This window comes from Crocodylus porosus, unplaced genomic scaffold, assembly GCF_001723895.1.
Source record: "Crocodylus porosus isolate Cpor-Errol unplaced genomic scaffold, CroPor_comp1, whole genome shotgun sequence".
NCBI classification, from domain to species: domain Eukaryota; kingdom Metazoa; phylum Chordata; order Crocodylia; family Crocodylidae; genus Crocodylus; species Crocodylus porosus.
In genome coordinates this window covers 156,106,352-156,123,627 of record NW_017728886.1, presented here as the reverse complement: position 1 = coordinate 156,123,627, position 17,276 = coordinate 156,106,352, and the positions used below count along the sequence as shown (strand labels likewise).

At 43.1% G+C, this 17,276-nt stretch overlaps 1 protein-coding gene across 1 annotated transcript in view; it reads left to right on the top strand.

Moving 5' to 3' along the window:
* Positions 1-17,276, top strand: part of JARID2 (jumonji and AT-rich interaction domain containing 2) — a 314,361-nt gene that overhangs the window by 247,240 nt on the left and 49,845 nt on the right. The window contains exons 5-6 of the mRNA XM_019543649.1: positions 674-850; positions 15,536-15,762. Of these exons, the coding sequence (XP_019399194.1) occupies positions 674-850; positions 15,536-15,762 (404 nt within the window). The remainder of the gene's footprint in view (positions 1-673; positions 851-15,535; positions 15,763-17,276) is intronic.

Genomic DNA, 17,276 nt, shown 5'->3' with positions numbered 1-17,276 from the left:
TGCAGGAGGTAAATTTTAATTTTAATCTTGAGTTATTCCTTCAGTTTTAAGTTGTTGCCTGCCATCCACACCAAACAGTGCATTTCAAAGTGTTTATGCTTGGGTGCATGAGTCCTTTGAGAAGGCCCACAGTTTGAAAGCTGAGAGAGAGAAGGACAGTATTGGAACTAGGCACTGCATGGGAAATCGAGACCCTAGTTCTCTTCTGTTCTTCACATGAGCTTCAACAGGTCCCTTAACCTCGTAACCTCTTTGTGGCTCAGTTTTCTCTTTCTCAGCATTAGCCCTTTGAGATACGCGAGTGGAAAGCACTGTGAACACTAAACGTCATTACTTCCAGCAGGATTACTCTTCTGACATTTTTCTGAGGCACAGAGTGGCTTATCTGTGGTCCCTTCAATCCAAATTCAGCAAAACACGCAATCTCCTCCTTTAAATCAGCAGTGTTGAGCAAAGGACTTGGGTACTTGAGGACTCGACTTGAGCCCAAGTCTGAAGTACTTTTGTTGGATCCCTTTTGTGAAACCATTATTGAACACATGCAATAACGTGACCTGCCTCCCCTCCCTTGTTCACTCTCAATGGTTTTATCACTAAATTAGATTACAATTTATGCTGGTAGTGCAGAGGGGTATTGAGTAATGTTAACAAGTCATCTCTTCATAATGCTCAGGTTCTCCAGCCCTTCCCAGCAACATGGTATATTTTGGAAGCTCTCAGGATGAGGAGGAAGAAGAAGAAGAAGATGAGGAGTCAGAGGACACAAAGGCAGCCACCAATAATGCTTCATCTTCATGCCATTCGACCCCCAGGAAAGGAAAAACGCATAAGCAGATTCTAAATGGGCATGGTAAGTCCCAAATCTTATTGGGAAAGTTGCCTAATAAAAAAGGATAAAAACTGAGCTCTGGGAGAAAACTGGTACTGCTTATCATATGAAATTGGTCTGGAATGGAACGGCAGTCTTCCATTTCTTCTCCCAGTCTCTGTCTAGAGTCTGCTTTCTATCTGCTCATGGGAGAAGTATAAATGAGGGACCAGGCAATGCTTCAAGCAACACAGTGAGAATAGTTCTGCTAATGTCTCAAGCTATTATTTGGCATTCCCTAGCTGCCTGGACACAGGTATTTAATCTGGAATGATTTGATTTTAAGTTACAAATAAGACAAAAATACTCAATAAATATAACCAAAATGCACATCTAAGAGGCAGCATTGTTATTCCCCATGGGATATTGCCCACCTCACTTGCAGCTGGGTTTTTAAGCTTCTCTGTTAATGCAGCTGGTAACACAAGATTTTATTCCTGCAGATCACATCAGTTATTTTTTTGCAAATCGGCAGAGATGCCTTAGTCGCAGCATATATTCTTCACATGGCCTTTGTGTCATCCAGATAAATTGATCAATGTCATGTGTTACGTCGGCTTGAAAGATTTACTCAACACCTCCTCGCCCAAAGGACTAAGCCTAGTGGCCAGAGAGAAAAATATCTGGGTTGCCATCCCCCCCTCCCACCAAAATCATTCATCATTCAGTTTGCATCAGCACCTCACCCTGTTAAACTAATGCTGCTGCTCCTCACAGCAAGCCAGCGTTGGTTCTCTATTCCCTTCCCCACTATCCCTGAGGTGGGAAGAGCCTTGTGATGACCCCCTGAGCAGCTCCTCTCCTCTCATCAGAAAAGACGATTTGTTTCTGTTTCAGGCTTTTTAGGAGGATGAGGAAGGTTGGGGCAGTTCTTGCTTTCATCTTCTTCCTTAGCTGAGGAAGATACTAATAGGTCCAGGCTATTCCAAATATGAGTGGCTGCTTTTCCAAACAGTTTTTTCTTTACAGAGAGCTGCTTCTGGTATCCAACCTATTTTGTGTGGCTGGCTGGAGCTGTTTCCATTGCATTCTAAAACTCTTGAGTTTACTTCTTTATTCATGGATTGGTTGCAGAGGGGTAGAAGGGGATAGGATGCTTTCCAGTACTTTAGCTCACAGGCTTTTTAGAGTTGTTTGGCTCCAAACACCTTCAGCTGCCACATCAAGACTTTATGCTTTGGGTTCATTGTGAATAAAACCATGTGCTTCACCACTAGTAAAGTGGCAAGTGCAAAGTTGCATGCAGGAAGGAAAGAAATTCTCCATACTCTTAACACAGAACTTCTGACTTTAAATACGTATGTTGTGCCAAAAGATTTATGGTAAGTTCCTTGAGACTGTGGCTGCAATTTGGGACTTTGAAACTAGTTTGAAACCACAGGTTCCTGAAAACTCCACTGGAGCAAAGGGCTAATTTTTTTTTGGTTTTTTTGGTTTTTTTGTTTTGCCTGTAATATGGCTTGATCTTCTTTGTCAGTACAGAGGACAGCCAGCATGAGTGAAACTTTTGCATTAAGGGTTATACCAGAGACCTTTCTGCAATACGTGGGGTCTATGTGAAGTGTTTTTCAGAGGTTTTGAAATACAAAACACCACCTTTTTTCTATGTTGAAAACTGCCTTGTGAGTAAGTCCAGTTTTCTCTGTCTGTCATCTTTGTTTTGCCCATGGAAGTTTTCTTTGTGAATAACATAGGCTGTGGTTCATGTGCATCTCTTTCCGTGAGACCACAAGCAAGGCCAACAGGGGACGACTGCACCAAATTAGTTCAATCTAGCGTGAGAGTCAGTTTTTAATTAAAGCCTTCTGTTTTTACCATAGAGCATGTATTCAAGCATTTTAGGCTTGATAATCTTGATGGTTTGCTATGACATATAGCAGCAAAGCTTCCAAGCTTGATTTATGTTATAAGACAGGGTCAACTGATTTCTTCTTAGGAAACGGGACAGATCAACTATCTAGGGTATAATGGCTATTTTCTACTAGCCATGTAGCAGCCTGTAGCATTTTTAGTGTGTAGAGCTCAGAATACACCATTCTTACAAATTATCTGTCCACATATTTTTAACCTGTTGAGCCTTCTATTTGAAGTTTGCCTCAACAGAAAATGGATGGATGTGTTTAAAAATGTATATATGCATGAATAGGCTTTTTCAAGGGATTTGAGACAGTGAGTATACTGTGATGCAATCTCTGAATGCTCTGCTGCATTCACAGAGATAATTATAGAATTTTATGATTGCCTATATTTTTATTCCCACTTCCTTGGTACTTTGGACATTCTCTGGTCATTTAGCTTCCATGTAGGGTAGAAGAATGTTTAGCAAGGGGAAGTGACTGGCTGCCAACCACCTTTTTGCTAGAGTGAAGAGTAACATACATGATAGCATGCTGGGTCTAAAATCTAAGTGCACACAGCAATAGTTTTGTGATTAAACATTTTTCTAAGATATTGCTGCAGTTACCATAAGAAAAAATGGTAGGTCTTTGCTTTTGAAAACTAGTTCTATATCATCGCCACATTGAGCTGACCAGGGTAGATCTGGTGGGACGTTAGAATGAGTTTGCAGACATTCCTGATAAAGTCTCAAAGTGGAATCTTTTGGAGACTTCTTGCTTTGGTCAGGCAGTAGAATAACTAACCAGAGTAGCCTCCCCAAGCATCAACGTGGGAGGTGGGGTAAGAAAATAACAGCTGGTGCTACAGGCAGGCAAGTGGCATGGCAGCAGCCAGAAGTGGCCACTGCCTGTGCATTGCTGGTGCCCAGCTGCCTTGTTATGTGTCTTTGATCAGACATTAATGTTTGGTTGTTGGAAGGTGACATCTTATGTCCTGTGTGCTGTTTTAGGTGTGTCCTATGGAATCTGCCTGTGTATTATGTATGAGATCTTCAATAATTTTCCTTTTATGCATGCTCTTGCGTGTTCAAATTTATAATAAGTAAAATAAAGCCAGCAAGAGAGCAGCCTTGTTAGGAAGAGTTGAGCTGCTTTTCTTCTGAAGTAAAACATTTGTATTTGCTTGCAAAAGAAACTGCTCTTCTGTATCTTTTTTAAATGGACAGCTATGTTTATGTCAACTTGCTTGCTCGTGAACCAGTTCTACGTGCACTTTCTACAATGTCTAGCAAATTAAGCAGCAAAACTACCAGCAATTTTTTCCCCTCCCTCCATTGAGTGGATCATTTTAGGGGGAGGATGTTTTGAGTAAGCCTTCTAGAGCTAAATGCGGAATTGTATTCCGAGTCAGAAGGTTTTTAATTGCTTTAGGATTCATACCAGGGTTAAAATGGTGAAAGGCCAGAAACTAATCAATTGAATCAGTTGGTTTCCACAATGCAGCTGACTTCAAAGAGTATTTTCCCAGCTAAGAGACCACGTGAACCTTCAGCAAGAATAAAGAAATCTCTCTTTCTGTTATAGCATGTAAATCTATTCTGGTATAATTTTACAGAATGTGCATTAAGGGGGTCTCTCCTTTTTCTTTAGGGAAAAAAAAGACGTGGTTGCCTTTAACGTCAAGCTTCCAACTATGTATTAAGGAAGCTTGTGGTGAATTCTTAATTAAAGTATAGGAAATTGGGGAGGCTGTGCATTGTGGTGATTAGAACAGAAGTTCAGGATGCTGGGTCTTAATTGCAACTGAACTATGAACTAATTTTGACCTTAAGCACATACTTCTTTAATTGTCATTAGGAATGCGTCTAAAATGTCCGTGTATTTGCCCAAATTGGGAATGTTGAGACCCAGGGAATATTTCTGGTCTACTTTTGTTATTTTATACATCTCTCCTGTTCCTCAGTGTACCTGTGTGATGTTCTATGGCTTAATCCAGTGGTTCTCAACCATTTTAGATTCAAAGCCCACTTCCAAAAGTTTTCAGAATTTCAGCAGTACTTAAATTAATATAAATATACTATGGATACTATAATATTAGCATTGTAGTCATATTCTTAACATGCTACTTATTAATTATATTGTTATATTATAATAGATTATAGAACATAATATAAGTGTTCAAGCTCTCCAAGGAGACAGCCCATCTGTCTCTGCCTGGGCCTTCCTAAGTTTGCTCCCAGCGTGGCACCGGGATGCCCTGCACATGGGTTCAGGTAATCACTGGGGACCAGGAACTGATTATTCTAGGGCAGTTGCCCCTGAACTCCATTCCTGCGACCAAAATGAACAGAGCCAAGGAGCACCCAAGCTGCAGGCATGAGGTGCCTGACAGTACACACAGTGGGGTGTGGGGGGAGCACGGAGGGTATTGGAGGGGCACAGGGGTAGGCAACAGAACACACGACATCTGGGAGGAGGGAGGGTGAGCCCCTTCTCACTTCTTGGTCTGTAGCTGACTGGGCAAGCATAGCCCCTGCTCCTGAGGCAGCTGCTCCAGGGAATTGCATACCAGTCCAGAACCCCTGGCCTTGGGAACATGTGAGTGGGTGGACAAGTCCGTCTAAAGAAAACTGCTCCCACTCCACATGTGCCTACCCGTAACAGTGCACTGCTCAGAGCAGCCAGTATATGGGCTGTGATGGGGTGAGGGGGGGCAGCTGTGGGTGCCCCTTGTTTGCTGGACTCTGGGGCTGGTGGGGTGGGGGTGGTGAGCAGTGTGCCTACCTCTTTGCATGGGGGCCAGGCACTGCAGCTCTTACAAGGATCTTGCAGGACCCCGATTAAGAGTCACTGGCCTGAATGCATACAGTTAAAACAGAATAGGCAGGAAAAATAAAGCAACCACCTAAGTAAGGAACAGCCCCTCAAACACAACAGCCAGATCTACAGCCACAAAAATGAAGTCCTCAGCCTCAAGTCTTGTGAGTGGGCAGATGGGCAAGGTGAAAAAGAGGACGTGAAAAGACTGGCCTGTTAAAAGATAGGCTCTGAAGATAGGGAAGGGAGAATCACTGCCTGGTCTGCAGCAAGCTGTAACTTGGTTCCCCAGTAAGATAGGGGAGCACCTGGGCTAATTCACACTTAGCTAGACACCTGCAGGGAATCTCAAACATAGGTAAGAGTCTCTCTGCTTTCAGTCCATTTCTATGAGTTTTACATACCTTTTGGCAAAATAAATCATGGTTTGTTTAGGAGAAGCACCTTCTCTGTTGCCATTTGCTGTTACTATGTCAGGCTCCTGAAGGCAAAACCATCATTGGGGAGTGGAGGTGGGACACTAACATGGGCAGACCTTATTGGAGAGTGATTGATCCAGGGAGTGGCATGACCTGGCTGCCTGAAAGGTGGACGCTGAGGACTGGAAAGCTCTCAATGGAGGACTGTTGCAAAGAAAACCCCCTAAATTACCTGACTGTAAAAACTCTGTGTTTAGCCTAACTACTTTCAACACAAAGGCTTTATGATTCATTATGTCTGGCATCAGTAATAAAAAGATTTCAGACAAGGAAGAGAGCCATCTGTTTGTGGAACTACTTCACCTAAGACGATCTGTTTTACTTTCAGTGCATACCAGTTTTCTAAGCTAGACAGTTGAGTTTTCTCTACTCCCAAGCAAAATCTGTGAACTACAGCAGTCCTTACACACAGCTCTTCTCTGCAACGGAGAATACTAGTTTGCTCAGTGCACGCTGGGGTCTAACTATATTTGAAATGGCTGCAGTCCCATGCTCTGGAATATTATCTCTCTAGAACATGGTTTGTCAGACATTTTCAAAGACAACGACAGCTTTGGTCTGCCATGGATGTGTGCTTGGAGCTTCCTTTGAAGGGATCTAAAAACCAGATCTAGCAAATATATTTATGTTCTAACATAAGCCTCGGGTAAAGGAAACATCATTGGAAATACCATGCTGTGTTTAGTACAGTTCCTTCCATTGAGCAGATGAAACATAAAACGTTTTAGTTCCCAATTTGCAAAGGGAAATTTAGCACGTTTCAGAACCAATGCAGTACACTGTTCAAGTGCAGAAAACTGGGACGCACTTATTCGTCACTTCAGTGTATTGTTCAGTGTATTTTTTAACCTGTTGTGCTGTAAGTCGCAACACTTGTAGATGCCAGCATTCCTGAGTATTTGTATGAGAATCCTGAATGTGCATCTGTGTGCACATTTCCTCTTTTAGTTTTAGGTTTAATTGAATCTATATCTGGGTGTATGTGCTCAAGAGGCTTAAGTTCTATTGGCACAGATGTAACTAGGATTTCTGACTCCCTGGGCAGGGGAGCCAGGGTTGGAGGGTGTGGGGGATGTTGCTGAGCTGCTGCTGCCTCTAAATTGGTGCCTGAGGATTTTCCACTCCTAGTTATGTGCCTGTCTGTTGGACTTCACACCACAAGAAAAATATCTGCTGTTTCTTGCCACAGTGCGATTATGAGAGCATTTGGGAGGTGCAGTACTAGTCTAGCAAATGTATTGGCAATTATTTGCATGATTTCACAGCCTTTTATTGAAATATTGTGGAACCAGTAATTGCTGCACTTAGTTTTTCTGGAAAAAAAAGCAACACAGAAGTGACCATTTCTGCAGTAATTTTGTTTTGATATGCAAATTAAGCAGGCCACATTTGGGGGCTGACATTTTTTAGTAGCTGAGGTGAACGACCTGTGAAAAGTATGGGGAGACTGAAAATGTTATAAAATAGTTCAAAGCTGAGTGAAAGATTTGTGTACATAGGCTGTGGGATTACATGGCTAGTAAGTGAGTGTAGCAGGATATGTGTTGGAATAAGGCAGCTCTACATTTTAGCTTTACTCTTTTTTCAAAACAAAGATATATTTTACGGCTGTACTGTCCCATCTACTCCTCTAAGCATGTACTTGTTTATGCAGTTTTAGGTTATGTACTTGTTGGCTGCAAGAAATTTCCCTTGCAGTCCACTGGATGGCACTGTTTTTTATGCAGGTGCCCTTCCTAGCCTATCCCAAATCCGGCTGAGGCTAGATACAGATATTGCACATAATCTAGAGTAAGTGTTCAAAAATTGAACCAAGCCTGTAATCGTACAGACATTCGAGGCACATAGTCTAAAATGGCAGAACCTGGCCTAAGATAGTCTTGGATTGATGTGTACTCAAACTTATTTGTATTAAGTTAGTCTACTGCATCAAACTTCTTTACCAGATCCACTATCAAATCATGTTAGGTTGCTGTCTGCTGGTATGCCAGGTGCCTTTACACCCCCTCCACCACTTGCCTTGCCTTGTAGGGAGGCGTACAAGCTTCTGCCTGTGCTCGGCTGCTCAAGCGAAGTGCTCAGCTGGCCCCTTCTTCAGGCTTACAAAGCAGAGTGAGCACAGTGCCTGAGAATGGCTTGCCCTGCAGCTCGGTCAGGCTTCCTGGGTCTCTGCCCACTCGTGGGGTACAGAAGCACAACCATGGGCAGGTGCAGCTCCAGGGAGTGGATTCACTTGCAGTGGACAGGCAAGCACGGTTGCCTCTGTCTGCCTGCAGCTGACATGCTGGCAGCGGGAGGAGGCATGCTTACCAGTGCCCGGCAGCTAATCAAGGGTGGATCAGATGCTGGGCTGCACTCTGCAACTTCTGGTATCCTGACATTCCCATGGTGGGAGGCATGGGGGATCGACCCTAGCCTGCTGGCCTTGGCCAGTGCAGGCAGCCTGTGTGCCTCCTCATCAAAGGGTGAACGTGTGTTTTGTTCGCTCTGGAACTTACCCTACACCAATTAAAGAAATCTGTGTAAGTTTAATCAATTCTGCCTTGGGCTTTTTGAACATATGTACCTAGTCTAAGTTATAGGTGTAGAAGTCCTTGGTAAGTTTTCTTGACTTAAGTCTGTGTCTGCTAGAGGAGATCAAGAAATCCTGCCAGGGACTTGTACACCTATAACTTAGCCGGAGTTGGGATAGCACAGGAGAGACACCTGCATAACAATGTTTTTCCTTTATTTGTTTTAGCATCTGATGATGTCTTGTTCCATTTCTCTGTACAAATCCATCTATACAACTCTCTGGTCTAGAGAGGTAGAATTTATAAGCTTACAAAATAGTATTTATCTGCAAAGGTTATTTTATACAACTCTGTATATAACTGGCACCTAACTCCAAACAGTTGAAAATGTTAAATTATTTTATTTCTGTGGCAATATCTCACTGTTTTAGTCCCTGCAGGAGGGAAGTACCATTTAAAATGGTTTAGGTCCTGAAAGCCTCTTTGAAAGCCAGCCTCTTTGAAAGCCACACATGTTTTCATGACCTAAAATTGAACTGGTGCCAGACCAAGAATGTCTTTGTATCGTAATGCATACTTAATGCCAGATAGTTGACTTAATATTGCATCTCTTCCCAAACACATTGCTGTATAATGACATGATGTTTACATCTGAATATCTGGGTTGTGTTCAACATAGTGTGCCCGTCTCTCTTTGAAAATCCGTTTGCACGCTGCCTTGGTGTGGGCGCCTGGTGAGAGAAGCAGGGAGGCTTCGTGTGACCTCTGGTAGGGGCCTTGATCACCCCGGGGAGTACCCCAGAACTTTCCTGCCATGACTTTGGATGAAACTTCAGTGGTGGGGTCTTCCGTTGGAGGTCCCTTGAGGTCGGATGTTCCTCCCAACAGATATTTGCAGATATTCCCCTACATCCCTTCCATATGCCAGCCTATGACGGGTCGCTTGATGTCGCTGTGGCTTGCCCTCCAATCTTGATGGTCTTCGCTTTCTCGAGTACCAGGTTGTATTTCCACCTTAATGAAGTACTCTTGGATCCATCAGATGTTTGCCTACTCTGCGGATTTGTCTCTTGGGTTCAGTGCTGGTTACTGATTACTTCCTACTTATGGCCTGTTATGTCTCCCGGATCTCCCAGCTCAAAACTCTAGCCCATGGTGCACAATGGATAAAGAAGAAACACAAACACAAGGCAACTCTGTGCTGTACTTAAGAAGAAACAACAAAAGAAAATAATAAGACACAACAAAAGAGAGGACTAGTAGGAAAGAGGGAGATCAAAGGGAAAGGTCCCTCTTCTCTCCCTGCCCTGTAGCCTGTGCCTGGCCATGTCCCCTGACACTGCTCCCCTCTTTGCCTCTGGTGAGAGTTCCTTCTGCTGCTCTCTTGGTCGATTCCCCTCCTACCATCCTGTGCAGCTGGAGCCTGGAGCGTGGAACTGCCTTGCCTTCCATAGTCTCCACCACTTGCTTTGGGACAGAGTCTTCTTCCAAGTTTTGATGATGCCTGCAACTGGCATGCAGGCTGTGAGCAGCTGCTGCTGTTGCTGGGATCGCCCCTCCTGGTTTGCGACTTTTGTCAGCTCGCTGGCCCCTGCAGCCTCTGCTGCCTCTCCTGCTCTTCTCATCTTCCTGCTGAAGCCCGCTTTTGAATCAGCTGGCCGGCGTACGTCTCCGGCTTCAGCTGTATATGAGCGTGGCTAATGAACTGTGCAGGTTTTTCTTCTCGGTGTTGTTCTGTTGGTGTTTGGCAACCTAAAGCAGGTGGGTGTTCTTTGATTTCGGGGTGTCTCCTCTGAATTTGAGTTCCCCCTATGCTTATACCTCAGCGACAGCAAGGATCCTTTTTCTTATTAAAAACAGAACTTTACCTTTTTTCCCACTATTGTCCTAGGTTTCCTGCTTTTATTTATTTATTTAGAGGAATATTATTAATTTATTGTATTACACAGCACAGGCTCTCACACGTTCCTTGCACTTAGGCATACCCCCTTCCAAATGCCAGTGCACGGAATAGAAAAGTGCCTTGCACATGTAGGCACTCTGTATTTTCCCAGTGCACTCACTCAGTATCCCCAATTCAAATCTAGCATGGGACTAGCGTAAACCCAAGGTGTGTTGGTAGGGAAAGTTTCATGCGTTGAGCCAGCTGTAGAGCAAAAATGACTAGTAAATCAGCTCCGTCTTATAAATGTTTCAGATGTAATCCCCATACATGTTATAAAATGGCTAGATCTATGGTTTAGTAAATCTGTGGGGTGTGCATTGATTTGTATTGCTGGAAAAGCAGGAGATTTTTAGGGCCAAGCAAAGTGGCAAATCCTTTAGGAAACTTTGTGTTACTTATAGTAATGAGCACAACTCAGGCCTTAGCTACAAGTGCAGCAACTTCAAAGGCTAGAAACTCCGCACACCTGATTTTTGCACAGCTTACACCAGACAGTAGCATTTGTTCATGACAGTTGTCCAAAAGCCTGTATATCAGAACCAATCTGTGGCTACCTCTGGTCAGAATATATTTTTCCCTGATGCAAGAGAATAGAACTAGGGTGAATTGTCCTCGCACCAATCAGGCTGTTCCTCTGTGAATTGTGCCTTACACTGAGAGTCTGCATTAGTACAGCTGTAGCTATGGCTGAGAGACTTGTGTAGACAAGTCTAGAGTGAAAGGTTTAGTTGTCTTTGCACATTTGGTCACAACAGCTAGCCCAGAGCAGGAAGCTGTGCTTCCTTTGTCACACACTCCATTAGCTGTTAGAATATTAAAACTCCAGGGGTGGGAGTGCGTCCAGAGCATAAAATATTCACAGATAGTTGAACTGGTTTGTAATCATCTTGTCTGAAGTGGAGATATAGTGAGCTCATTGACTGTGTGAGGGTATGCGCTGTACCTAGACTCCTGGTGACCACAGGCAAACTTTCAGTATCGCCACCCCTTTGCCAGAGATGATGATGATGACAATTTTTAAATTACCATTTTTGGGCCCCCTTTCTGTTGGGGTCCTGGGTGGCCGCCCAGTTCACCCATGCCTGTGTCCGGCCCTGCCACGAGGCATGGGGGGGATGTGGGTGAAAGGAAGGGAAGGCTTACCTTAGCAGGCGGCTATTGGCATGAAGTTATAGATGCCTCGATGATTCGCTTAGTCAGGCCTTTATTTCTGCTTGAGTGTAAGTCCCCTTTTCACATAGCTATAATGGATACCACTGTTAGAAATACAGAACCATATGCTTACATCAGCACAAGAAAGTGCAGCTATTTAAGACTCCAGAAGTTTTATTCGTCTTTAATTGTGCTTTTAGAAAATGACTTTGAGGCTGAAACCCTTTTCTGCCTGCTCCTTCCATTGGGAACCAACCTTTATAACTGCTAGCAAAAATTTGTCTAGTGTGCAGGCAAAAGAATCAATCTCTGGGAGACCAGACTCTGCATCATTCAATCTCTATAGAGAGAGATGGTTGTACTAGAGAAGCCTCAGGTGCAATATCTTTGCTTCCCTAGGTTTTCAAAGCAGAGCTGCAGTTCAAACTGTGAAATGCTGGTAGGCAAAAAGGGGAGTGGAACTTGCTGCACACGAACCCAGTGCAGGATTTAGTAGTTTTGTTTTAAATCAGGTTTAATCCGAGAAATATTTCCTGGAGTTTTCTTGGATGCATCTTTCCTATGGCTGATGACTCTTTGGCAACATAATATTCCTGTGAAACTTTATCATTCCATCCATTGGCCCTTATTACCACTTCAGGCCTGAATCTTATTTCACTTATGGTGGTTTACTGGTGTGTAACTGCATGAATTTAAATGATTTACTACTTATTTTCACTGAAACCAGGATCAGGATCAAAGATTACTGTGAATGCTTAGTTCACTGTGGTAATAAAACCTAACAACTTGAGGCATATCTGAGCACATTATTATGGCACTGTTTTATAGAAAAGGATATCCCAACCCTAAGCATTATTTAAAGAAGTGAAGAAGGATCTTTAAAGAAGCCGATACCAATTATTGTTTTAATTAAGGACCATCTGACTAGGAGTACTTTGCATCTAGTTTCCTTTCTGTCTGTCTTTCAGTTTTTTTTCTATTGTGTTTTTCAGGGTTTCAGCTTTTCCTGCGCGAGTGAATATTTTTTTTCTCTTACGCATTTTTTCCTCTCCCCCTTTCAAGAATCTTACAAATTAAGACAAAAGATAATTACTCAGAAGGGTAAAACTGGCAGGGTTCCCACGACACTTAAAATTAATGAGCTGTTGCGTACAAAATATACCTTGTCTCTTGTTCTCTCTCTTTTTTTTAAACCCATAAAAAGCACCCAATTTGACTTTTTGGCTATGTTTTCTGTTTTAGTAATTTGCAGCTATAAAGTGGCAACTGGCTACAGAAAACTAATCTCTCTGACTTAACGTTTCTGTGCATGCAAAACTGCTTATCCAGTGACTACGGTTTTTTCCCCATTGAAAAAATATCACTTTCCTGCCGTTGCAAAGCGCATATTAACACAGTTGAAATTCATTATTTGTGTGTGTTATCTCTTACTAAAAATAAACCAATTGTCATTGGGGAAAAAAACCATTGTTAACCAGGTTTTGTTAACTGAGCCAAACACTCTTTGCAAAGAAGGATAAACTTGAAACCTCCAAGTGATAGAGAAGTGTTATCATCCATTTCAGCTGTATTGAGAAACTGAGACAGGGGTGGGGTCCTGGTCTCATTTAAGGGCAGTGCCAGAACTCCTGTTAACTTAGACAGGATTTCACCTTATCTCTTGCGATCGCCAACCTAATTATTTAGCTGCTTGGGATCCTTTCAATATTTTGTGGCATAATAGTAGCTGTAATTTATTTTGTACACCAGGAAATGGGAGATCTAGCTGGGAGGAGGTGGTGGAAGATCCAGGTAACTGCAGACTTATTTGCTTATCATCTCCACAAATTTTACCACCACAGCACAGCTGGAGAAATGATCACGGTGACAGCTGCGTTCATCAGAGAGTTTTAGAGGGGAAACAGAGAAGTGTAGAAGAAGCACTTCCTCTGTCCAGGGTGATTTAATTAATTAATTAACAGAGTAGTGTATAGATCACACCTGTCCAACTTCCAAGCCGCCAGGGCTGCATTATTGACAGGGACCATCGGCTGCACAATGTGCTTGCACAGGCAGTCCCAAAACACTGCAGCTTGTGACTGTGTGGGTGAACAGACACACGCACATGCACACAACTCACCCATGTGACCCGAGCCCAGGGGCAGGACTCCATTTCCCAGCAGCCCCTGCCTGCTTTGCTGTGGCCAGTTTCCATGGAGATCCCAGCAGCGTGGGGCTGTGAGGTGTGGAGCCAGGTTTTCCATGAAGACCAGCCGGATTAGCTCTGGCAGGGGATGCAGCTGGGTGGGGAGCTGCTCTGAGGCTGGGATCTTGCAGCAACAATAGTGTAGTCCAGAGCTGCTAGCAGCTGCCCAGATGCCCTGGGCAGGGATGTGCAGGCAGTGGATAGCAGCTCTGCCCTGGCTCTGGACCACGCTATCACCTGCAAGATCCCAGCCCTGGCCCTGGAGCAGCTCTCTGCCCAGCCATTGCTGGGGCTGGTTTCCATGGAAACGCTGGCCCCGCACTGTCACGGCGCCGCCACTGCTGGGGTCTCCGTGGAGGATGATTTTAAACTTATAAAGGAAAGTATTGTAAATGTGCATTAGGCTTTCTGAGGAGCTGATAATGTTGTTCAGTTTCCATTTTATACGGCATTTTATTTAACTTGCTTAAGCAAGTTTCAAACAGTTATCACTTTGTGTTTTTGTATGGTATGTACATGTGTATGTAAAATAACATACACATGATAAATCTACAACTTGCAGATACTTGTGGCTGTGCAAGAGAGTATTCATTATGATGAACTTTCCCAGACCTTTTGTGGCAAAAAGAGGCTGTGGTACAAAACAAATTAATGGGATATTTTCCATAAGGAAAATTGAATGAAGGGAGGGAGGCAGTTATGGGGCTAGATGTTGCATGATGTACTCTAAAGACTGTTTTGCCAAGTGTAGCATTGAGAAAGAGGTAGCACGAAGGACTGTTTGATGGGGGATGCAATTAGGAAAAGAAAAAATCTGTTTTGATTTTTGTTCTCTTCTTTTTCCATGCTGCTTGGCAGGAGAAGAGCAGTTGTTATTCTTAGATTAAATCAGTGGGGAAAATGGATTGGGAGTTGCTGGGATAGACTTGTGTACATTTAGCTAATTCTGATCATGACACAGGACTTCTGCTTACAATCATTGCTTTCAAGTTCTCTCATAACTGCAGCAAGGATTTGGGGTTCTCAGCTAAAGGCAGAGCTGGGCCTCATGACTTGCACATAGTCTGTACATAATTATGAATTATTTTTCTTTTGTCCAGTACTTTTTCTTCTTTTTTATCCCCCCCCCCTTCCCATTTGCAGGCCACGTGCTTGGAGCAAGCACTGAAACAACACTTGGGGAAATTTGGAGCAACAATTTAGCTTTTTTGCATGTTTTTGCATATGCTTTTTTAAAAATAAAAAAAATATTAAATTCAGCATCCTCCTTAAGCATTTTCATGTATATATAAATTATATTGCTCTGAAGTCAAAATTATATATAATCATGTATAATATAATTTTCCTTTTTAGTATTCATTATCCCAAGCTTTTAGGACATCAAAAAACAAAAATGCTGATCAGAAACTGGCTAGAAACAAAAGTGAAATTGATAAGTCTCTATTCAGGCTCAGACATTGATTGACAGTATTGAATTCCATCTATTTGATATTGAAGCTGGTATCTCATTTCAGAAAACCTGTTTTTTATAAACAGTCCCTCTAATATTCCATTGATATAGCTACTTTGATTATATGTAATAAGGCACCTATGACATAGCTAATACTCACAACAGTTTATTTTTCTTGGAGGTGGGAGTTCTACTTCTTTACTTTTTAAATTAAGGCCGTGGTTTCTTATATACTTTGTCTTCTTGCCCCCAACCCTGTCTCCTGTCCATTCCCTTCTCCCTTCCCAGTTTTCAATGGATCCAGCAAATCATCGAAGGAGAAAGAACCTGCTCATAAACACAAAAGCAAAGAGGCCACACCGGGGAAGGAGAGGAACAGCGAACATAAGGCTGAGAGCCGTAAAGAACAGGCTGCTGCTAATCACCACCCTACTACAAACACTGGCTCCTCTACGAAAGGGCTTACTGCTAACAACCACACTCTTCATAGATCGGCTCAGGACTTAAGGAAACAGGTAACGAATACTGTCCTAGTGTGGACACACGGGAAACGTGTACTTATAAGGTGCTAGCACCTTTTCACCACCCCACACCAAGGGAACTTCAGGACCCTTAAAGTATGGTAAGAAGAAAGCAGGGATTTGATTATCAGTGTGGAGGGGAGAGGGAAGAGAAACAGGACATGGGTTTGGTACCCCTTTATAACAATGGCTTTGTTAGACTAGTGTGTACATATACTATAGAATATTGCATTCATAACTATTTAATTTGTATGATTGGCACCCTTGCTGGGAGCCCTGCTGATATTGCCAAGGTTGGCTAAACACAGAACACAAACGGTTTTTGCCTACAGTGGCTCCTTTCAGGTTCTGTTTTAATTTTAGCGAAGCTTGCATTACCCCTACGTGGGCTGTATTATTTGTGGCCAGAACAGACTCTGGAGTCTAAAAAGAAATTATTTCCAGCTCCGGGAACATTATCTTCACCCACACTTCATGTGAATATGGGTCTCTATTTCACCATGCGACACACAAACACTACCTGTTCCTGCATTTTGGCTTACCCATACTCACAGCAACTTCAGTTCTGCTTAATCTTGCACCTGGACTAGATTTCGAATGCACATGTTCTGACTCCAACTCCTTCCCACACTACAAAAAAAAAAAAAAAAAAGAGGACATGAAGCTTGTTTCCACAAATTATCTCCCACATAATGACTCTACTCCTCCTAGTCTGTGAGGAGGTCCTGTGAGCCCTGGTGGTATCTTGTTCCCATTGCAGAGCTCCATCATACTTCTCTTCTGGCTTCTTTTCTGCTTCTCTTTTATAGGTGATTCTACAACAAGCTACCTCTAAGGTGAAATTCACTATTAGCTGTGGATTGTGTGGCGTATACAGGCTTTTCTTTTGGACAGGTTTGCCCCTTTTATGGTCTTGGGCTTGCACAGCCCTCAAGGTCTTAAATGGCGTTGGCTAAATTGGGCTTATAGAACTTGAAAGGAGATGAAGGCAAAAGCACGGTATCCAATACCAAAAATAAATACTTGCTGTATCCATTGCTCCAACACTATTCAGTCCTTCTAGAAATTCCTCCAGGCATTCCCTACCATTTCCTGAATCGAATTCAAGTTTTTCCATTCTTGTTTTAAGGGCCTCTACAGTATGTCTGCCTCCTGCCCTTTGCTTTTCCTTTCTTCCCCATCCAGTTGTTGACTGAATACTTGTCTCCTTTTGTGTCCTTTGCTCTGGCTTTTCATATGGTTGCCCACTCTTTACCTATATCCCTATTTCTGAGTGTCTGCCACATTAGTCTTCACTAGGGCTGTGCGAAGCTTCAAGTGCTGATTCAGTTTGGCCCAATTCTTTGAATCTGAATCGAATCAGGACACCAATAGAAAGGTCCAAATTGAGTCGAAGCTCTCTGAATTGATTCAGAAAAGATTCAGAGAGATTTGGGCAGTTCCTGCTCACCACCAAAGGGAATTGGACCCAGACTCCGTGCCGGTAAGTAGGGGGCGGGGAGGAGGGG